At 36.6% G+C, this 24,582-nt stretch overlaps 1 protein-coding gene across 19 annotated transcripts in view; it reads right to left on the bottom strand.

Moving 5' to 3' along the window:
• Window positions 1-24,582, bottom strand: part of NRXN1 (neurexin 1) — a 684,323-nt gene that overhangs the window by 94,622 nt on the left and 565,119 nt on the right. For 11 of the 19 annotated variants that reach the window (XM_066178062.1, XM_066178063.1, XM_066178065.1 and 8 more), the window contains 2 exons: window positions 3,309-3,398; window positions 1,560-1,879 (listed from right to left, as the gene is read on the bottom strand). In XM_066178062.1, the coding sequence (XP_066034159.1) occupies window positions 1,560-1,879; window positions 3,309-3,398 (410 nt within the window). The remainder of the gene's footprint in view (window positions 1-1,559; window positions 1,880-3,308; window positions 3,399-24,582) is intronic. The other 8 variants (XM_066178070.1, XM_066178071.1, XM_066178072.1 and 5 more) reach the window with 1 other exon arrangement.

The following is a 24,582-nucleotide window of genomic DNA, read 5'->3' as shown; positions in this document are numbered from 1 at the left end:
ATTATTCCACACCATGAGGGTGTTCTACAGTTTTAGAGACTATCTTCCCTTAGGTAAATTTGGTGAAGTCTTAGATTTTGTTGCTGCAAATAGTGAGGTCAGACTAATTGGATAATAGAGTACAAGTACAATTTAAAACAGAATTAAGAACAAAGAAAATATATTGCTATTTATTAAAACTCTGTAACTCACTAAGATAATTATTAAAACCTCCTGCAATCTGCAAGTCAAAAAGCCTTTTTTAAGGATCATTTTTAACTTAAATGTACTGCTTAAAGTTCATTAAATAACAATTTTTACTAAGATTAGTAGTATCTTTTACAAAGATCCTACAGACAGAGAGCTGAAGTGTTGTTCGATGTCCCAATTTACTTTGTGACTTGAGTTTTTACACAGAAAACAGACAACCTGACCTCAGCCTCTGTCTAATCCGCATGTGCTTCATTCTTGAAAAAATGAACCTTATTCAGCACATCCTGTCCCTCCCTCATGATGCTTTCTGTGTTTTCCTTGTCCTACTTCTGGATCTCAAGAGTGTAGCTGTCTGTCATGGCTTGGTGGCACACTGAGCACACAAACAGGCTTGTGAACCAAAAGAACATAAGAAAAGCTTTTATCAGTGTATCTTTTTTTTTTTTTTCTTGGTTTGGCTGAGGGCTTTTGTTTGTTTTGTCTGGGTTTTGTTTGTTTGTTTTTAAAGAAAGAATAAATATAAAAGAATCTTACCCACCATAGGAATATCTTGATAAATTTTAGATTTTTAAAGCACAATGTCTGACTGCTGTTACTCGGGATATATACAAGTTGAAGATACTTAATTCACTCATCTGTTTTTCTCCTCTCCTTTCCCAATAGTTACATTTCCCCAATATTATACAGCGATCTTGACAAAACCTGAAAGCAACTAAATATATCACCAAATTCATGAGTTGCAAATAACCCCAACAAACACTAAACAATAGCCCATGACTTGGAGGCTGAGTCTCCCATGGTGCAGAGTGCTCTTAATTCCCTCTGCTGCCACTGCCTCTTATGAGGAGTACTGCCAGAGAAGATGATCAATCGTGGGACTACAGAAAGTGCTAATTCCCTCTTTTCCAGCCTCTTGCAACTTTTTGTTTTCACACTTCTTTCCTGTTCTCTCTTAAAACTGCATCTCTTTTCTCTATCTTATGGATAAAGCCACCACTTCATTTCATTATCTCTAATTCCAGACATCCTGCATTCCTACATTGAAAGTAATCGATGTAAGCCATCAAAGGAAGAAAGGGTATTTAAAAATATGCACTACTATGAAAATGGATGAAAGAGCAATATAACTTAGTACCAGAACAATCTGAAGTGGTAAGTCTGCCTAATTCAGAAGAAAAGCAAAGCCCTTACTTTCCCTCAAAATGCTGATGAACACCACATCCATGAGCCATGTATGGTACAGAACATTCAACTGTAGCTCATGCATTTCTTTAATGGGAACAATTTCATCTGCCATGGAAATGCGACAAAGGAAGCCGCATTCAGAGGTGCGAAGATATTTGCAAAAGGCAAGGAAGCCGACTAACCTGACCAATGGGTTCTTTGGTCGGAGCTTTTCCTCTTCTGGCGGTGCTCGTGGCCAAGGTGGTGGTTGTTTCCATGACTGACGTGGACATCTCCGACTGCATTGCGGTGGCTGTGGACTCAGTTGTCATAGAGGAAGGCACTTCACCAACAAGTCTCACATTTCCTTCTATCACGATGTTGGCATCATTTTCTGCTGCCATATTCAGAACTTTCAAGCCATTGTAGTAAAGACCAGAGAGCTGGCCTTGGAAAGGGTGGCCACGTTCCTTGCCTCCAATTTTTATGGTTGCTTGGCTATTGAAGATTGTGAGCTGACGCCCTGTGAAGATAATATTATATACATGCAAAAATGTTGACTGTGAACGCTGTACTCTACACGAGTGATAACAGATTGTCATGGGGTGAAAAATGAGAGCAATAAACTATAAGAAAAGGATTTGACTCATAATTCATTGCTTTTTAATGAGGTGTCCATGAAATGCATAAATTTTGAGAGCGTTTGCATTTTTCTTAATTTGCGACGTTTTGGGATTTATACGTTTTTTGCTAAAAGGCCAATCAAATATATTTGCAAATGTGCTTGGCACTACAAGATATACCTCTCTCCCTTTTACCTGAAAACAGTCTTAACCTTTTGGTGTGTCTCAAGAATGCCAGGTTTTTTAATGCCTTAAGATAACTTTTTCTTTATGTTCGACAACATTTAAAAGGTTGGTTTTTTTCCCACATAATGCAGCACAGAGCCTATAGCTTTATGTACAAGTGAGTTTATGTATGTATAGACATAACAAAATATGTATATACACACAAAGTTTATATATATGCCATCAAGTCACTAGGTCAAGTGAATTTTAAAGAATTTATGCAGTAATCAGTTGTGTCTCTATATAAGTGAATATTTACATTTTAAATTAAATATTTTCTTTTTTATTTAAATGTTTTATTTCCCTTCAATATACACACTGAAACAAAACACATGGCTCACACTGAGTATCTCAGAGGCAGATTAAAAAATAGATGTCTGATTGGCTTTCAGCAAGGCTATCAATTAAAATAAAAGATTTTAGATGTAAAAGCGGCTTCAGAAATGATACACATACCGATGGAGAAATCATGGCACATTTCCATTAAACAGAGAAATCCTCAGTAACAGCACCACTCTTAGTAAATGCAATAGTCACTTTAGTGACTATTTACTTTCTGCTCACAAAAAGCATGCACACAACTTTAAGTTCTGTTTTAATTAGTGTTTGTTCCAAAATCCCCTTAGAAGGTTGCAAACGTTAAAGGGACTTCATTTTGATTGGCAATTCATATTGCCCACTATTTAAGATACCTACAGTTTAAACAAATTTTTTTTCAGGACCATAATGAAGATATCGTAACTACAGATATTTTTAGTTAATAATTTAGATGCTGGAACATGTAATATAATCTATGAATGATTTATAATTTTTGGTTAATGTTTGCTATGAGTACCTTCATAGATTGAGTTAGTGGATTATATTTAACAGTCCCTTTAACCTTAAGTTAACAGGGTAAGATTATTAAACAGCTGGTACTTCTAGAAATGTATAGAAATTATTATACAAGGTATGCAAATATTACTCTATATTTTACTTTTTAAAATTTGTTTTAATTTAGTTTTACTGAAATTTATTTTTTATGTTTATTAGTGTTACAATGAAGCACTACTTGGTTATGTTCAAATTATTTTTTTTATTTGAAGTTTTAATCAATGTTTTTACCTTTGTCGAGTAGCCATTCATCAACTACTCGACCAAGTCGATATGGAATTCGCTGTCTAGCAATCGCCAGGCGCTCGTTATCATTGTTTCCTTTAAAGTTTAAAGAGACATTTCATTGGTTAAAATCTGTAAGGTCAAAGGTTAAAAGTTAATACTTAAAGCTTGAGCTATACAGTTGCCACATGATTTTTTGAAATTTGGAATTTTAAAAAGTGCTACCTAGAACATTTCATGGTTCAGACTTTTCATTCATTCATTTATTTTATTTTAGCAAACAAAATTATTCCTATGTTAATTGAAAATTAGAAATCTGCATTTGAGCTAGGTTATTAAACTTATGTTATAGACAGACCCAAAAAACAAATTTAAACATCATCGAATGGCTTTACAAAAAAATGATAGTTGACCTCAGGGTTTTGTCTTTTTTGATGTTTCTTATTAACTAGTTAAACATGTTCAGGTGAAACAGGTTTAAGTTTTCAAAAGACATCCAACCTCTCACTCCAGGTTAGTCATTTAAAGAAGAAGAACACAACTCTTAACCACCATCTAAGGCACACTTACTCCTTCTGTCTAATAATAGTCCTGCTGTAACTTATTCTTAAGCAGAAAAAATACACATTTCTTTGCTTCATTTAAATAAAATCCAGAGACTCGAATACATGGCGCAAAACAGACCAGGGCATTCACAGTTTGTACATTCTCTTAGGACTCCTTGAAAATGTCTTGAAGGAACACCAAGGCTTTGACAAAAGTGACTTTCTGAAAGGTAGCCTGGTTCTGAAACATGGAAGTGCTTTAAAATTTAGCAAGAGGCCATCTGTGGTGAGGTTTCATAAATTAAGAACTAACCAGAACCCAGCAATGCAAAGGACAAACTTGTCATATTTGCCAACTATCTATTCGCAGTCAGTTCAGAGATCTCTGACTTCTTTAACTAAAACAGGGGAATAAAATAAGGCTGGTACGGTCAGAAATATAGCAGATGAGGAATAATTAGAGAAACACTTTAAATATTTATTTGTAATCACAGATTTTGTGTTTGGGTGATATAGCTGTGATCCCTCAGAATACCACTTAGAAAGCTACTTAGCAGAATGCCAAACCTAAATATTTCCTTCAGTGCATAGGCTTTTGGTGGCAGCAGAGTTTTAGACCAACAATATTTTTTTCTTTCATTGTATTTGTTCATATTAATAAATAATCTGAGAGATAAGAAGAACGAAATGAGTAAAAAGCAGTCATTCATAAATCCTGTCCAAATACAAAGTCAATCTTTATTGGTTCCAACGTGCATATTTTCTTTGACTTCAAAACTCACCAAACCAACCAAAAAAAACCCAAGTTCTGTATCTGCACTGGAAATGTAAGCACACACTTCAGTAAGCCCATATAGTGCTCAGAAAGAGATGTTCTTGAGCTAGAAGGATCCTGCTGCTAACTGTCAAAAAGAAATTTTACCCAAATTCAGGAGATCAGTGTTCCAGTTTGTCATAAAATTACAAGCCATGACAGGCTTGCAGGAAGAATCAGTACAATAGTGCCCCAAAATTGCAAATGAAACCATGGTGGTTTAATGCAGAGATTTATTCTGCAGTTCTGAGAACTGCTATTTTCCATGTTTCATGCATCCCTCACTTAGTTTAGCATGGACATCATCACGATGCCAGAAGCTGATCTATTTGCTTTTGAGGAGGTGGCCTTTTCCTGCTCGTTCTCTTTCCATATCAAATCATAAAATGGTATGAGTTGGAAGGGACATTCAAAGATCATCTATTGCAACTCCTCTGCTATGAGTAAAGACACCTTTCACTAGATCAGGTTGCTCAAAGCACATTTGACCTGACCTTGAGCCTTCCAATGATGCGGCATCCATAACTTCTTTGGACAGCCACAGAAGGTGGTCCCACAACTTCTCTGAGTGAATATACTATGTGAACATCTAAGTGTATGTCATATTAAAAAGTACATGAACATATATGTATGTATATATATGTATAATATGTAAATTTTGTTTCTCTGTACATTTCTCTGTTCTCAGCATTTAGATATATTTTCCATAAAGCAGAACTGAAACTGAACATCAAACATTTTACTGAAACTTTCCCTTTTGTACTTCTCCATAAAAGTGAAAATTTAGAATTAAACACATTGCAACACAACTACTGTGATTATGTGAGAATACAGAAAATTTTAATATTTTTTCCCTGTGATGATCTTTAAAATTGTTTCTCTTCATCCTGACCTCCTTTTCTTACAGCAAACTTCCTGTGACTAAATGGAAATTTGAGAAATACCAGGAAAAAAAAAAAAAAGTCATGTGACCAACACAGGAACAACAAAAAAAACCACAACCCCTTAATTGTATGATCCTACATGTTTCTGTTCTGGATTTGTATCTTCCATCAAAATATGTGTGTATATATGTATACCTAAACAAGTGAACTAATAATTTATATTTTCTGACAGTCAGTTACTTTTAACACATTTAGTTTTTCAATAAGATGTTTCGATAGTTTTTATTGAGGCTTTATCAGTTGAGTCACTGAATAAGTGAGAGAAAATCCTATTTCTAAAAAGTTTCCTTAACTTAAAGTAAATGAATCATGAATTTTAGTTAGTGTTGCCTATCTTTTTTTTTTTTTTTTTTTTTTTTTTTGGTTATCTATATTTTTTAAAAAAATGGAGGAGTGGGTGAAATTCTTCTATGTGATTTATAAGAAAGGCTAAGTTGTTCAGAAGAGGTCTGAATGCATTAATATAATGGAAATAAGTCTCATGGATAGAGATCATCATTCACTCATCAACTTCACGCACGGTTACTCACTGGATGCCTTTCATGAACAAATGCTCTCTAGATCCCAAAAGAACCAGGCAGTTATTGCAAAGCGTTCACAACTGCCTATATTGGGGAGGCATTAAACTGTGTTGTTTATTCACCCAGTAGGTGTCAATCAGGAACATGTGATAAGAGGACCCCCTGCAGCCAGCAGACTGGATCCTTAGTGCTATTGCAACTCTCTGCTGTAATTCCACGACTAACACAGGATTATTCCTAGGCAAGGTCCACTCTCACTGCTCTGCAGCCGCTCCAGAACATCTCTATGGTAATCCTGGAAACTCCTCTGTGAATTAATAGTATACATTTAATCTTGGCCAGCTTACACATTTCCTTGAATTATTTCATTAAAACATACAATACGTATGTATTTTGAGACTATTATAATGTGATTCTATCAATAAATTATGTTTTATACTAGCTGCAGCAGTCCTGCACCACTGGGAGCAAAACTCAAATGAAAAGCAAGGAAATAACAATTTGATTTGTAAAGGTCACACAAAAAATAATTGCTGATTACATTAGCCCATTCCTCATCAGAGGAAAAGTGCACTATAAAATACATCTCAATTTGACACTATTACATTAGCTTAAATTCTTCTAGTGTATAATATAAATGGAAAGGCTAGGGGGAAATGGTGTGGAACTTATCTGGATTTAGTTTCAAGAAGAACACATGGATTTAGTAATGATGAAACCAGTATACACATTACAACTACATGAAAAAAATTATACATAGAATTGAAAATAACAGAAATTCCATTAAAGACAACAAAAATCCTTTTACTACGTAACAAAAAACACACGTAGTTTCAATAACTGCTTCTTCCCACACAGCTGGTTTGGGTCATACACTCAGCTACAGCAAATCTGGATGGACCCATTAAAACTGTATGCATTTCCCTCATCTTATAATCTCAACACCAGTGGAGAAATCATAAATACCATAGATTGTTTTCCTCAGGAGTATTCAGTTCACGTTTCTCTACCTTCTTTTATTTATGCTTGTTTTTACCAATATGGTGAACCACAAGAAACTTCTTCAGTAAAAACACTTCCAAGAAGGTTAATAAATTTTTTCATATTCTAAATAAACCTTTTGCTTTGAGATTTAATTCTGTTATGCATCGGAAAGATTAAGTGCTCTGGCAGGCATCCTTTCAATCGTAATTCATAAAGAAACTCCCGATGTGCTGAAACTTTAATTGTAGACAGCTTTGTGACTATCCAGCATTACTCTTCCAGGTTATATGGCCAAGATTTCTTTGATTAAAAAAGCTGGGTGGCAATGATTTACTCCAGATGTGCACCATGACATTGTCTAACCTGATTGAATTCTAGATGGCTTCATTCTTCTGCCAAATAGACAATATTTTGTCACAACAGAGTGTTAATTCCATACTGGCAGAAAGGCTTCAAGGGGATAACAATAATTCCAAAGAATCAAGGTAAGCAGAGAAGAGCAGCAAAGGTCAAATCTTTGAGTCAGAGTTAAATCTTGTGTCACAACTGAGAAGAAGCAGTCCAAAAAAACTTTAATCATACCTTTATATCTATAGGTCAGCTGGGACAAACCTACTATGTGAACTTCACTAATATGTATTTTATCCCTCCTGATTTATTATATTGTCAGGGCTGGAGTGTAATTCTATTTTGTGCTCTGAAATAAAGGTGTCAGTTATTGATGTGAAATAGCAGCATCCTTGAAAGGGAATAAGTAAGAAGGTTGAAAATCGTGAGTCTGTGAAGAGCAACCTAGACTAGAGAATTTTTTCTTTGAAACAAACCCTTTAATGGAATACAAATTCACATTGTTAGTCCCAGTGATCTCTTAGAGAAATAAATAACAAAGTGATGAAACAAAGGTCTATCTCCATTTATAAACAATCCTCTCTCCCTAGTTATGCTCATTGTGACCTTGACACTGCTCTTTCTGAATCATGACTCCCCTGACATCTGCAAGAGGAAGACAGAGACACACATCATTTCTCCAGATGCAGTAAGGGATGAAGTCTGACTGAAATATCCATTGCATGGCATGAGAGGAAGCCACAGCACCTCTGAGTGGGATATGGGGGCAATAGTCCACTAACAGTTTCTCATGGCCAGGAAATGAAATAACCAGCTCAGTAATGGCCCATACTAAAGTTCTTTCATATAATCTATTTCCATTGTTGTGCACACATTCTTGAGACTGGGTTGCACAGGGCAGAGAAGAGGCCCAGGTTTACCTCAGGAAGTCGCTGTTAGTGAGGAACACTGCTCTGACCTGTATTTTTGCTGAGTGCCTACAGACTGGTCTAGCCAGTGTTTGACCCAGGAGTGAGCTCCAGATGAATCAGGTGAAGGTATATGTCCCTTTTCTGTTGCTGAGAGGTATCAGCTCTACTTGTGACAGTGAGTGGAGTGAGGATGCAGTGGTCAGTCTTTAAGATGTTGTATGAGGAGTTACATACCCAGAAGGCTGATTTGGGCCTCCTCCAGTGCTCGGAGAGAAGATACACACCGAGTGGCAGAATGTGAATATTTTGAACAAACGTTACTGTCAGCTCAGTGAGAAGATAGAAGTGCAAAGAAATTTTTAAGTTAGAGAAAGAATCAGTAGCAAATAAGTAAGAATGCAGCTCTTCAATGCCTTACCTTCTTGAGAAAATTTAACCTATAAAGAGAGAAACGACCAAGAAGTACAATTCCTCCAAACGTTGAAGTGTCAAGCCTGGCAAGTTCATAGTAAATGACCATAATATAATATGACCCTTTACACCCTACAGGAACTCCCAAATTCCTTATAATGAATATTAAGTACCCAAAGAGACTATTTGCCCACAGAATGACTGATAGCAGTCTTCGTAGCAGAGTAAAATCTCTCACTAGGGGCTTATAACTCTGCTAAAAACAAAACAAAACTTAGGTTTGCCATTAAGAATACAATTACTTCATCTGTTGAAAGATGTCCATTTATCCTACAGACTGTAGCAAAACATCTAATATTCACCTGTAAGCTCCTTATTTCATGCTTGCATATTAAACAAAGCAAATAATATTTTTTCAACTTTCTACCGGATTAAACTGCAAACTCTCATTAACCTCTCAGGGGGAGCTGAACCTTCATATCAACCACCTTCTGCCCTGTTTTGTTTTTGATTATTTTTCACTGGATTAATTAGTAATTAAATGAACAGTGTGCTCTTCCTGTCTGTCACTTCCTCACTACCATGCAGTATCTGTCTCAGTTTGTGCAGTACTGGATGGCTTATTTTGAGAGATTGGTGTATTATAACAAAAACAATCAAGAGAAGATGAAAAGCAACAAGAAGCAGATAAGAAAACATAAGACTTGTCTGATAAATTAAAGGTCATATTTTTTTATCTGGAGTTTTACAAAGATGCTTTGTACTGCCTGTGTAGTATTAAAGGAGCTAATATTATAGGCCTGCTGCTAAAACAAGCAGGAAAATTGATAGAAACCATTGAAGAAGAATGAATTGTTTCAAGTATGGTACCATGCCCCACATTACCCCAAGAGTGACATTTTGTAGTTCTCCAAGGTGAAAGGACTCTGAACTGTTTCTAAATCATAATGTCACAGCATTTATGGTTACCTTTTCTATATAAATTTAACCAGAAATTGACTGTAAGCAGTTTCTTGTTCAATAGATTTTCAACAACTGGAAAACAGAGAATGTTTCAAGCCTATTACATTGAAGATTAGCTTGATCTGAGATGGCAGCTACTAAGGGTGGTCTACTGACTTTTGCCCAGGTAGCAATCTGGATGATCTTCATTTCATGATAGAAAAGAGGTACTATATAGAATATCTCTTGACAGAAACAATACATTATATAAATCAACAGTGGCAAATGGGAAACACTGTGCTCAGCTCTCATTTTAAATTCCCACTGGGCTGTATCTCCATGAATATCCTATATTCAGGTAGAAGCCATCAGTAAGAAAGGACTTTTTAACTGTGTGGTAAATCTCCTAATTAAGTTTAATCACCACATAAGTTCCAAGATCAGAATAAGGACAAACTGTCGAAAGGTCATTGCTCATATCCTTGCATTTAATTCTAGACAGTGAAAGGCTTTGGAAAAATCTATTTTTCCCATAAGTTATTTGTGGACAATTTGCAACATGAAAAGTTACTTGAAACAATTGCAAAAATGTTCTGGGGGTTAAATCCTGCTCTTGGTTATGTAGTTGATAAGGGAAAATAGAGGATTTGCCTTCAGTTGTGATCTCCAAATCTGCTGCAATTGGACTGCTTTAGCAGACTGTTCAGGGGTAGTGCAGGGTACAGATAAAGTCATGCTCATTATTACATGACCAGATTCAAAAACACTGTAAGGAATCCAAAGCACTCAGCATCAACCTTCATCAACAGCACACAAACTAACTTCACTGAAGCTGTAAATTTTAAAGTTGATTTCACATTATTTCACAAAACATGAAGATGTTGGAGTTAACCCCTATGTCCCAAAGTCCTGGGACATACAGGTGCTTTGCCACACTTGCTGCACCTGCCCAGGCTGTATCATTTTGTTCTCCCAGGGACAAACATAATTACACACAAGCCAACAGGAACAAACCATAGGTCATTATTTGGACAAGATCTTGCCAAGCAGAAAAAACCAAATGTGCCCATATGGACAGAAAATGGTATTTAAGAGATAAAAATCTGTTCTGTGTTAGCAGTGCAGGCAAAAAAACCCCAAACAAACAAAAAAAAAGAAAAACAAAACCCCCAAACCAAACCAACCAACCAACCAACAACAAAAAACAACCCCCCCAAAAAACCACCAAAAAAACAAAAAAAACAACAAAAAAGCCTAGCCCTTGGCCAAAACAAGCTCTAGACTTTCAGTTCTGTCTAAAAGTGGCATTTCAATTTGTGTATTTAAGCCTTGCAGACATTTTACTATAAAAGAATAATCTATCTCAAATGGAAAGGTTTGAACTTGTACATATAGAAGGGTTTTAATGCTTTTGGCAAGACATAGAAACAGAAACTGTAAATAATAGAAAGAGATGCTCACTGAGATAAAAGCAGAGGACTGCTTTAGGACTGCAGAACTATAATGAGAAGACCACCATGAAAAAGCGTAATGGCTGTGAGTAGACTCCCAGCAGACGTTTATTTTATCTGTTAAAATTGAAATAATCTGATTTCTTATTTATAATATATTTTTTTAAAAAAATCACTAAAAATTCCCCTGTAACCTAAGATATGTTGCATACCATTTTAACTTTTTATAAAATGCAGCTCATTTTCTAATAATCTTCAGAACATTTCCATTTAGCCAAGGTTTTCCCCTTATGCTTGATTATATTTTACATCTTTTTTTTTTGTGTGTGTTTGTGTTTTACAGCCCGGAATATTAACAATTGTTGCGAAACATTTGATTTTGTTTTCAGATGGCAATTTTGAAGAGAATCGAGAAGTTCAGTGCTCAAAAACTCTGAATTTCTATTTTCAAAACTCTTCCATATTTTCCTTCTTGTATGGTTTAGGAAGTTCTCAAGGGAGGGAAAGTCTGGTTACCATAACACATTTATCACTCTCCTGATATCTCTGATTCATGATTTCTCCTATTCTCTGTTTAAAAATGGGACAAAGACCTGCTGCTGAGTAAAGATCCTGTGTGGGTAATAGGCAGGAGAAGGGCTGTCAGTGTTGGCACAAACCACATCTGTGGAAAGTCCATTTCAGTGCACCCTAGTCTTCAAAAGTCCATAAAGACACACTGAGCATTGAGCACAGAAGCAATTTTCTGGTCCTTTCCATGCCCAAAGACATCTCTGAACAGATCTCTCCTGGGATGTCTTCAGATGACAGATGGTGTCAAGGTAGCCTTGAGCCTCCGGAAGAGAAAGCCAGTGACTCTGAAGCCAGTCCTAATATATGGACCCTGCACCTGCTAAACCAAGACATCCCTATGCTTTAAGCTCTTGCCCAGGACACACTTTCATATCAGGAGCTGCTCTGTTTTAAAAGCTAACAAGGCCACATTTTGGATAGGCAGGGCAGAGCTGGCAGCTAACTTTCATGTAGGTCTAAATTTATTGGATTGATTTTCAGAGCAAATCTGAGCTGAAACACCAGAATGAAGAGACAATCAATATTGAACTATTTAAGCATATATGAATTTGCAAGGAAATAGATAATTGCTATTCAACTGTCAATATGTTTAATTTTTCATTTTGTTTTACAAAATCCATTGGCTGATGCAATACCCAGAGTGTAGACCTGACTTCTACTTTGAAACAATTATGCAATGTTAAATGGGAAAAAGATCAACTTTAGAAAGAAAATAGCTCTACTAGCAAAATTTACACATCTACTTTTTCTCAGGGAACCACTTGACCTTTTAAAAACATCCTGAAACCTACCACGTTGAAATTAAATAAGGATATTATCATCTTTCCAGCTTTATGAACCCTTGTAGCTTCTCTAACACAAAGCACTAATACATTATTAAATATAATGTAATATGCTATTTAAATTATTTTTATTTCTAAATGATGGTACTGAGCAAGGTGAAGTATTAAATAAGTATCTCATTCAAAGCCAATAATACACTAACAGCTAAAATGGGCAGATGACTTATAAAATATTAATACATTCCAGTTTAATAAGCATATTTCAAGATAAAATTCAAGCCTCTGAGCAGGAAAGACTACATAAGTCCATCAATCTACTGTCCATCATCACCCATGAAAGTACTGGCATGGACTCAATAGATTACAGGGGAAAAGGAAGCTGCCTCCTGTCCTTGCTTTTATTCATATGTTCACAGATTTGCCACTGCTTCTAAAGCTGAACATTTAAACTTAGAAACAAAGTTTCACCTCTGAGGCTGAAATATATTCAATTAACACTAATTGCAAGGGTGGATTGTTACCACAAATAAAGTACAAGGCCAAAACAGGATTCTGACAAGGACTGGAGTAGCATCATCCCATTTTGTTTTCTGCACAGAACACCCATGGTGCTCACATCCACAGAGCTATGACAGATAAGGAAAGTGTACAGGCAACAGATTATTTTTGACACACTCCTGCAGCATGGCTCATCTCTCCAGCTCAGCTGGAAAAGCTGCATGCAGGCTTACTCTGTGGAATGCTCTTTAACTAAAGTCAGCTACTGCAAAAATTACATGCAACAAACTGTGAGCTATCAGATAAAATGGATAAGCAAGCAGTTAACTAAGAATCATTCCTTACAGAAATTTATCAGGATTTATGGATGCATAAATCTACAAAGCTGAGAAAGAGAAGAGTAAATGATCTATCAGGATTTAAGTAATGTTTCCAGTATTCTCTTTCTGCTCTTTTGCAAGCACATTCTCAGTTTGGTAGTACTGACATATTTAAGGTATCACACAGCTGTTGATTAGCACAGTAATGTTTCTGGATATAGAAATGATACCTGGATTTTTTTTTTTCTACTCTGACTTTAATTCCTGAAAAGTTTTTGCTATAGCTGCATTATGAACACAGTGGTACTGTAGCATTTTTCTTATATTGATAATACACTCCTAAGACATAGGACTAATGTCAACTGCACATCAAAGGATATAACTGTTGACCTACTAAAACAGATATTCAGCCATGAAGCAATTCTTTGGCTAATTTATAACCTATAACAAGCTCAATCAGGACTTCCAGGAAACCAGCTTCTCCTGATGTGATGACACATCATGAGGTAAATCTCTCAGAAGTGGCTCACTGTTGAAATTCTGAGCTCTTTTCTTCCATGCATTTCTTAGCTCTGGTTACAGCTTTCTAAGAACATCTAAAGAGCACTGTAAGCATCTACTGTTTTTTCCTCCTGAAAGCACTTAGACTGTAATCAAGTGACTGCATAGTTTTCTTTTTGACAGTATAAAGCACATAAGATTGTGCCTCTCCGTGGATCTCATTACACACACACTAATTTGTTTTCTTCCATAGAACCACAGACCCCAGTTACAGACTTTGATACCTGTTCCAGAGCTTGTTTCAAAGTGCTGCAAAAGGTGGCAAAATCCTCCCCAGTTCTTCATGCTTTAGCCTTTTGTGCCCACAAAGCCATTTCCATAAACTCCTTTTTCACAGCCTCACTTCTTAGGCTTGTTAGAGCCTGCAATTAAATTCAGATCTTGATAAAATGTGTGGCACATTTGTCGTTACTTGATCACAGAAGGTATAACACCTTTCCGCTAAAGGTGAAAGGTACGGCAAGGTGGCACAATGGAAGGAGAACGAAAATATCAAATGAGCAGTGATACCTCATACGGAGCAACCTGGAAGACAAGACCCCCCCCACAAGTGTCTTCCTGGAATTCTATTTCTCCAGGACACTGCCTACATTGCCATCAGCTTTTCAGAGCCAGTAGAGAGCCCCAGTTGCTGGGAATGTGAGTGAGTGCCCCTCACTGAGAACCTTCAGTTGTATGCAATACTGAGCTTATTACCTCAGTCTGACTAATGAAAAATAAACTACATTCACTGCTCACCACTTGGAGGAGGAACATCCATTAACTTTGAGATTGAAAATGAGATGTGTGGCTGTGATGTGCAGGCTCCCCAAAGTCACTGCCACACCACCCTCTGCAGTGTTGCTCTTCTCTGATTGTAATCAATCAGTCTTGTCTGATTGGCTCTTAAAGGATGATTTTTACACACAGGATACCCATGAGCACCAGAGAACTTAAAAGGGGAGGAGGAATGCTGAAACTGAGTCTGAAACCTCTCTGCCCAAATCCTTCATGTGTACCATATCCTACCATAGCTTTCTAGAACTGATAGTACAGCCATTACTGAGTTTGTAGTTTAGTTCAGACACAATCCTCACTTGAATTTACATGAGAGAAGCTCCAGGACTGGGACCTTGAAGTGAGACGCTAAAGAATCCTTTGGTTGAAATCTGCTATGAGGCAATTGCTGTGCTCTGAAAATGAGAGTAGACTTTTAAGATTTAGCCCTGTACTCAGCTACAGCCATATTTTTAGCACCATTTGTTCTTTTGCAAAGGGCATATTTATTATTCTCTCCCTATTGTGTAAACCGTAATTTAAAAAATTTAAACCTCTCCTCTTTAATGCCCAACAGATCTGTAAAACAGGAAAATCAGGACTGTCTTTATATATACTTAACCTTGATGATAGTGTGTTTCATTCATTTTTTAATGCCCACTAAACCCACTGCTGCACCAGACAAGCCATTTAACTCCTTAGAAATACTTCACTGAGGAAAATAAACCATTCACATTTCAATTATAGCAATTTGTAAAAGCATAATTTCACTGCCTTTAATTCAGTTAACTTCTGCATGTAAGGGGATGAATTTAGGATGCCCTTTACAACATTTCATGCTTCTGATACACTGAGGGATATTCAATTTCTGCTTCAAATTTATTTGAAATTCTGTATACTACACAATCTGCCTATTGTGCAGCTCATAAGAGTTCTAGGTTATATAAATCATACCAGGTTTTCTTTTTTGACAGGTAGGATAGGCTGAAAAAAAAAAAAAAACAACTATCCTCTGGCTTAGGTATACCTTGCTAGGGTCAAGGCAGCTCTTTGAACAGCCCTGGAACACTCTAAACTTAATTGTATATGCATGATATAATACAACAGTAGAATTTCTTGCAACTAAGGTGCCATTAATCTCAAATCCAAAGTATTAAAGAAAAAAAAAATGGTAGTGTGGACTCTGCAATTGCAAGAACTTGTTTGTTTGTTTGTTCATTTTTTAACCAACAGGGCTTAAGACTGAAGAAATCTAATCACACCACAGGATGAAGAGATGGGTGTACACCTTCTCTCCCATGTTCACAAGGCACAAATGGGAGAAAGAGAGTCTAAAGAATGTGCATGCTCATTTGTTCCAGACAGCAATGATTTGTGTCTTTCTGGATACCTGCTTAATGCAGTTCGCTCTCTGGAAAATATATCTAGGACAGAGCAAGTTGCTGTTTTCCCTGCTGCAGTATGAATTATAGTGACTATTTCTGAATTAGTTAGTTTAATGGAAGTTCTTATCCTGCAGACATAAAGTACTATACGGCTGTCACACCTCATGCAACCAGTAAAATATATTGGGGACACATGCACGAATGTGCCCAAATAAAAAAATACTTCATCTTCCAAGAGCACCTAAAACACAATAGCACTGCAGAGAAATTAATTTTGTTTTCCATATGATAGATCGTCTGGTTGGAAGGCTCAACACCACATTGATTTGTTCTGTCCTGAGAAAGGTTCCCACTGCAGACTGACTCCAGGCTTGCCCCAGAAGATAATGGAAATAGAGTGCATTGCAGAGGTAGTACAGCATTGTACTCTGCTCTTGCATGCTCAACCAGCCACTGGGAGCTTTAGTGGGAGCCTTAGAACAGACCCATGTGTGTGCTGTTCTCAAGAAAGGGGCACTGTCACAAACATAGCAACTTAAGAGTTACATGGAAATCATTTCACTGGGGTGAGTGAATTATTGGTTTGGCTCAGCGAGTGACACGTTATATAAAGTCCTGTGTAATGAGATAGTTACAAACCCACTGGGGGCTGGGAGGAAAGAGAAACAAAGGAATCTGTTCAAATCTCTGCACTGACAAAGCGGTCCTGCCCGTGGGAAAGAAAAGAAGAATGACAAATTTCTTTTAAATCATTGATGCCATCAGAGATACCATTTCTTATTGTTAAGGAAACAATGCAGATGAAATTTCTTGGGGAAGAGTTTGAGTAAATTGTTCACTTCTTAACTGACAAGATGTTAATCCTCCATTTCTAACTCACCCTACTAGACTGGGTAAGTATGATGCTGAAGGTTACACAGAAAACCTATCTCAAGACAAATATAATTTTATAAAAGAACCTCTAAGTATTGGCAATATTTCATCTTTTGTGGTCTGATTTTTGGGAATTGTTAATAGATAAGCTTTCCTGAAGGGGTGAAAGGGACCAGCTGTGACAGATTTGACAAGTCTCATTCTTAGGTCTGTTTTCATTCCCATTTTATTCCTCTAACTTGAATCCCTGGAGCTTGTTGTCTCCAGAAATTCAATTTCCATATCACCCTGTGCCTAATTATGGTAAGCAGGTATCGGCCCATCCTCTGCCAAAAGACATGAAAAGAGCACATCTCTGTTTCTTTCAGTATTTAAAAAATGTTTTTCTGAATCACTGCTCATTTGACATTTTCTTTCTCCTTCCATTGTGCCACCTTGCCGTATTTAGCTGAAAGGTGTTATACCTTCTGTGATCAAGTAATGACAACTGTGCCACACATTTTATCAAGATCTGAATTTAATTATAGACTCTAACAAGCTTAAGAAGGGATGAGCCTTTGTATTTCATCGGGCTATCCAAGATGAAAAATAAAGGAAAAAAAATCTGTCTGCAGACTCAGAGAAGCATTATTACATTGCATTATCTGAAAGAAAGACCTGATAAACTGTCAAATTAAAAAGGTGATTTGGGAAATTTTACTGAAATCACTTTTTAAAAAAAAACTTACTGTACTGCTTTGTTTGGGTATCACCTAGTTTCTTTATTTAAAGACAGCAGCAGGATAGAACAATTTTATAATCTCTCAAAGGGTAGTAGTGCTTTAAATAAATAAATAATAATTCCTTGACTTTGGGTAAACTGCAACAGAGGCTTACCCAAAGAGAATGGGAAAATAAACTTCCATTTTTGTTAACATCAATCTTTCACATCGACAATAAAATTATACAGAAAGTGAGACCTGGGCACATGCTGACAAATACCTTTAATCATAACCAAAGAGCAGTCAGAGATGTATGAAATGAGAAAAACATGCAAGAAATCAGTTGTGCAATTACAAAGGCAAGGTAGCACACTGGCCTAGTTACATCCATCACTTAACTGCTGGTTTGTGTCTCAGTAACTTAGATGAATTTTTCATGTATTTTGATTCCTGCTTCTTGCAGAAGAGTTTCTTCCATCTTTACTCTGGAGGACTTACTGAATTGAGTCTTGTCTTATTTTTAGTTCTTCACACCATTATTTTACACTCTGGTATAATGCCTTCTTTTATTCATATTATAACTGGACATAATAACATGAATATAGGTAGATATCAGCTTCCTACAATAGGAAAGCCTCATTGAAGATTTTGTCCAGACAAAATGAACAAAAAATAACGCAATTTTATCTTTGCTTTGGCTAAGCTGGAGAAAAGGTAATTGTAGGAAACATTTTTTGATTGAGTGATCAGGAGTTGAGTTAAATTAATATAAGGACAACTAAAAATAAGCCTGTAAATCAGATTCTTGATTTAAAAAGAACAAAATTTGATAAGGTGAAGGAAGTCAGATTATGCAATCAGTATAAGGGGCTAGATTCAGCCAGGAATGACACTTGGAAATTCTATAAAGTATTAAAATAATTTTATATATATATATATATATATATATATATATATTTGAGTTTGCACCTGCAAGGTTAAAATATACACCATCTATCTATGCTGCACTATCACAGGTTACGTTACAGGAGGTTAAAACCCCTGACTTGCTCAGTAAAGAAAGCAGTGCCTTTCAGAATTAGAAAAATAAAGAAATACTCAAGAAAAGTTGCCAGAACTTAAGCCGAAAGAACCTCCCAAAGAAAGTAAAGTAAATTCAAAACCCAGAGATTCTAAAGTGCTATAAACAAAAAGAGATCATGGAGTCAGGGAGAATTACTTTATAGGAAGGCTGATGGTGATCCAAAGGAGCAGATTGAATATACTGAACGTGTCTGATCTAGACACATTCTGAATGTGTCTGATCTAGATCTCCACAGCTCAGAAAAAAGCAATGTACATATTCTTACTGAACTTGCGTGTCCTGAAAGTGAGAAAGATGATCTCTATCCCAGAATTTAAAATTTAGAAGCCAGGAGTTTGCAAATCCAGCTATCCAATGAGACATGTTATTTCTTGCAGTAGAGAACAGATAATGTAATAGCTTCACATGAGAAGAATTTAAAATCTACCCAGTTGAAGTGTTTAGTCTGACCTTAGCTGTGCATGCTGCTTTAGAATAAATTTAAAAAAAAATAATTAAAGACATGAAAGCAATTGGAAAATGAGATAAAATGCAAAACTTTACCAAGTCATGTTAGGCTAGTTAAATTGCTGTATTCAACAAGTCAACTAATTTTCAGATGAAGAAAATGATTTTGATATGATGTCATGTAGCAAATCATGAATTAACTGTGGAAAAAGTACAGAAGTGTAAAAATTTTAGGTAAAAAGCTGAATAAAACCCCCCAAAAGATAGCATGGAACAAGGGTTTTTTCTCCCCTCCTTCCTCTATCTCATGTAGAGACCCATACCCTGCTGCTGTAGCTATTGACAGGTTCTGAATTCAAGGGCTGCTTGTCTTGCATCACACTCGAGGCTCCCGTCTTCCCAGGATGCATCTCCTTCGAGGAACCAGCACTGGAGTTGTCTCCTCTCTGCAACTCCCACTTCACTCAGTGTCTTCTTTAGCTTCTTGGTGAATCATTCACACAGATGATAAGCAGTCCTTGCTTGCCACATTCAGACCTGCCAATGTGTCAACTGTACCATATTCTGGCCCTTATGTTCCCTGCTATAATTAACTAGATTTGAAAAACAAAAAGCCTCAAGAAATATCAGGTAGGTCAGATGTGCAAAAGCTCTCCTTGTATTTTAGAAAACTGATGCCATCTAGTTGAATGAGTGGAAGACCAATGTGTTCTAGTCACAGAAACGTGATAAACTCAATGCTGAGTTTTACATGGGGTTAACAAGACGAATATCGTGATGAATTCCCAAACTGCATTAGGCTGTGCTGTAGGAGCTACCACAGAAGCCACTGCAGAGATGACTGCAAGGAAAAACAAAGGTTTTTTCCCAGAAAAACTACCTCGATGGAACTCCTAAGAAAGCACTTGAGCTGAGTTGTGCAATAAATCATCTTCTGTCTTTTCTTAACTGATCTCAGTATAAAGTGCCATCCAGACAATGAAATCTGTAGATGACATCGAAATAGACATGGTGGTAATGCTGAAGAGGCTGCAGGTATCAGTCAAGAGGAACAGAGCCCTTCTGAATTAACAGCTGTGACACCAAAGGTTATACTACAAAGTGCAGGTCACACGCTTCAGATATAGGACCAGTCCTACAACTTCTTGCCCTAAATTGGGATACTCTGATAGAGAATTCATGAGGAAAGACATTCAATAGGTAGTCAGCTGCAGAATGACACTGGGCTTTCCAGTTCTGAGGTATGAAAAAGGTCTTAAAATGCAGAATTAATATCTACATTACTGTCTTCACATATCCTTGAGGTCCGAATGTTCTCACTATGGTCCATTTTCAAACACATGTGCAGTTGAAATCCAAATTCAAAACAAAAAAAAGCATTGAAGAAAGGTTATTATGATGAGCAGAGAAATGAGAAAACTATTCTGAAAGACATGTAAGAACAAAGTGGGATGAACTGGAAAGTGTTTGGACTGAAAGCAAAAGAAAATTTCTTAAGAGTAGGATGTTTCTTCTAAGTTACTCTGTAAGAGTAACAATTTATGCAAAGAAGCAGACTTGACCCAGTACATTTTAATTTCTAATTTCTTAAGCTCTTCTATCACTAACCTTACTTTTAAATACAAATGGGAAAAAATAAAATTAAATGGGAATGGGGAAAAAAAGCCATCCAAACCACTAATCCTTTAAAGGGAAAGTAGACCATTGATTTAAATATAGTTCCGTTAATACTTTCTTTAACATTCTAAACATTCTCAGAACTTGTTTTTTTACTGATAATCAAAATAATCCATGAGCTGTGTACAGCATTAAACTTTTGTCTTGAGCCAGTGCAATCAATTAAAAATATTTTCTATGAAAATTTATATTATCTCACCCATGTGCGTTATCTTTCATATATCAACTTTACTTTTACTGCTGCGATGCATATCCAGCAGAGTCAGTTGTTCTTTTAACTCTGGAATAAGATGAAAAATGCTTTGTTTGATAAATGTTGTTTAAGCCAATGAAGATTTTGCACAATCTCTTATTCTAAAAAAAAAAATGCAAATAAATTGCACAAAACCAATAAAAATGTAAAAATTTGGGATTATTAAATGCTTTTATTTCAAAATACCTTTATAGATTTTTATACCTTTCATTTCTCCATTTTTTTCATTGCCTGGAAGCACTTTTTTTTTTTAAATTCTTCATTCACTAATCTTTTTCTTCTGTAGTAATCTCGAAATTGTCTCTCTTACAGCCTGTCTGTATGGTTTCTAACTTTTATATTAAAAAATCAATGTTATTCAACATACAACAAGGTTTAAATGATCATACATCCATTGAAAATCAATTTATTTACTCTTTTGATTTTCATTAGGTGGGAATCTGTGACCTGTTCTCCCTAAGATAGAGTCTGATCCATCAAAGAACTCGACCTTTACCACCAGGGCTGGGTAAATTCTTCCTGAATGTTTTCACATGGAACTTCATCAAAGACTTTTTGCAAATCAAAAACCCCAAGTATGTTAACTCATTCATATTTATACCCCATTATCTCCTACAAAACCAGAGTAGGTTTAACTATTACAAGTCCCAGCAGACCTTCCCAGATGGAGACCTCAGCATAAACAGAACCCCAGGGAGATGTGACTCCAAAAACACATGAAAGGCCATAAATAACACTGTTGAGTTGCTTTCCAGATCAGGGAGGGTGAGATCTTACTTGGTCACAAAACAACTATTGACTTAGCTGGTATTTTTCCTATTCTCTTCTTACTAATTCCATAGACTAAATATATTAGACCACATCTTCCCCTTCTAAAGCCTGATTTTATATATATGGCATATATTTACAAATAAAGTGCTTACTTGCACATTCATCTTCTACACATTCCCAGATGGAGAGCTCCTGAGAAATCCTCATGATTTTTCCAAACACTATTATCTCCAAGGGAAGTAAAGTCTTATGAGATGTCCTTATTTCACTGGCACTGCTGGTTTCCTACAGCAGGAAAATGCCATCCAAGCCAGGAGACACACAGCAGTCTGTGCTTCACAGAAGCTTAATTGCTGCTAACAGAACTTAAGTATTTTCCATTGGACTTCCCTCCCGGGTATAAAGGCAGTTTTTATTTTGTCTTTGGGAAAAAGTAATATGAGATTCCTCCAGGTTTTTAAGCTTTGCAGATGATGGTGTTTCTCATATCCTCTATGTCTTACCATCAAGGCTGAGGGATAACACATCTGATTATAGGAGTCCAAACTCTGGCCATAACAAAGGAACACACAAGAGTGAGAATGAAGATGGATTCTTTCATCCAAAAGATGAATCCAGTGAGAAAAAAAGGTACAGGCAACATATTGCTGGACAAATAAATAGCAGTCAGAAGCTTCTGTTATTGTCCTGTGAAACACCCTGAAAGTCCTGTGTCCAAACAGCAGTGGCCAGCGAGGTTTGAAAATTTGCTCTACGGCACAAAGCAAGGCAAACGCTGAGTGATCATTTAATTGTTAGATTCCTACATCACCTTGACCATTATGATTTTGCATGGATGTGGTGATAACAGGCTGACTGTCCCTCTTATTAGAATATTCAAAGACACTTTTGTGAAAGTACTTGAGATGTCTCCCTTCAACCACACTTACACCTGAAAACCATCTATGATCCTCTTCAGAAGTGACTGTAGGGGCTTGAGTTTGGAAGCTGTTTCCAAGCCAATAGTAAGCAAGTTAGGCAAGTACATGGATCGCTTGGGAAATGCTAATCAATTCCTGGAGGAACAAATGTACTGACACAAATGTCTCCTGTTAATTTTATAGTCAATCTGAACACAAAAAACCCAAGACAAATGGATGCTATTTACCCTAAATAGGATACATGGTAATAGCTGACTCCCAGCATTTATCTTAAAGTCACGTGTATCCCATGAAAAGATGACAGACACTTTTTCTAGTTTCTACAATACAGGGACCAAGAGTAGCATTTACATGACATGTCTCCTTCCCTTAGCCCTTGGATGTTCTGCAGAAACAACCTTTATCCCACAGATCCAGAGAGAGTCCCTAAAGACAACACATGTGATCTCAGCTCTTTAATCAAAACCATACCACCAAAGAACCCCAAACCAACCAACAAACAAACACACAAAAAAACCCCCCAAACCAAAACCAGTGCAGAATTATTCTATATTATACCAAAGCCCTTAGAGCTGGTGATTGCCATATTGCAGAGGTACTGGCACTTTGCATAATGTCAGTTTGCTCTTCTGCTAGCATCCATGGTCTCTCACACAGGTTCTTATTTGGTATCTGTGCTCCATCACGATTTATACTTCCCAATCACAGAGATATATCTGTTCCAGTAGTCTGGCAATGCTTTGGACAAGCTCTTTTCTGCAAGCAATGTGAGTGACATGCTCATGCTGTCAGATCTTCATCTGTCAGCATGACATGACACGTCCTGACCCATGGGATGTGTGAGGACAGCTGCAACACAGTTACGCTTTTCTAAGGCTAAGCAGAGATCCAAGGATGACTGGGAGGGCATCATTTGCCTGTATCAGACAGTATCTTCCAAACTGCTGCAGGGTCCCAAGGATGCTGAGAATTCTCAGCAGACCGAGCAGCTTTGAAACCACAGACCTATTGCCCAATATCTAATAGGCCATTTTCTAGATAGAAAATTCTACATCAGTCTGATTTATGATGGAAGTCACGAAGAGAAAATCCTCACTGGTAAAATGATTAGTTGTGCTGTGTGTTTTAAAAGAATCATCATTGGGCAAACTGCCTTTGACCACAGAGAGCATAGAGTCAGTCTCAGAAAAGTGATTCTGAAATTCTTTCACAATAGGTGGTGGTTATTGTGGCTTTAAAATGTCCTCAGTCTTGTTTTGATATACTTTCTCTGACTAGTAAAATGCATGCACTTCACTACCAAGGGACAAAGATCAGATAATTAAGAAAACTGCTTTTCATGATTAATAGATATGGTTCTATTATGATAAAAATTTGGGTTTTATTTCCCCCTCCCTATTTGATCTTATTTGAAACACTTTTTCTTTCAGGTAAGGAAGAAAATGTTGTTCCAAATTAAATTAAATGCTTTGTTCTCAGATTATCTAAGTCCCCTATAAACACTGGGCAATCTTGGCATGAAAAGTCAGAATGTTTTATTCAGAAAATACTGAAATTAATATTTTTATATAACTGAAACAAATTTCCTTTCTTCTGCCTTTTTTTTTAATTTGACCATAATTCTTAGTTCATTTTGACACAAATTAACAACTTCTTTGTTTCACACATCTTTAGGAAACCTACACTTCAGTGTAGAATTATTACCTAACTGAAGTTACAAGAGCAGTCTCTTCACAGAAGCAGCTGGAGTTTCTATTGTGGAGCAGTCCTATCACCACAACAGCAGCCAGACCATTGGGACGGGCAAT

This window comes from Chamaea fasciata, unplaced genomic scaffold (assembly GCF_029207755.1).
Source record: "Chamaea fasciata isolate MVZ Bird 193981 ecotype frontalis unplaced genomic scaffold, bChaFas1.0.hap1 SCAF_3, whole genome shotgun sequence".
In the NCBI taxonomy this organism is placed as follows: domain Eukaryota; kingdom Metazoa; phylum Chordata; class Aves; order Passeriformes; family Sylviidae; genus Chamaea; species Chamaea fasciata.
This window is presented reverse-complemented; position numbering and strand designations above follow the sequence as displayed.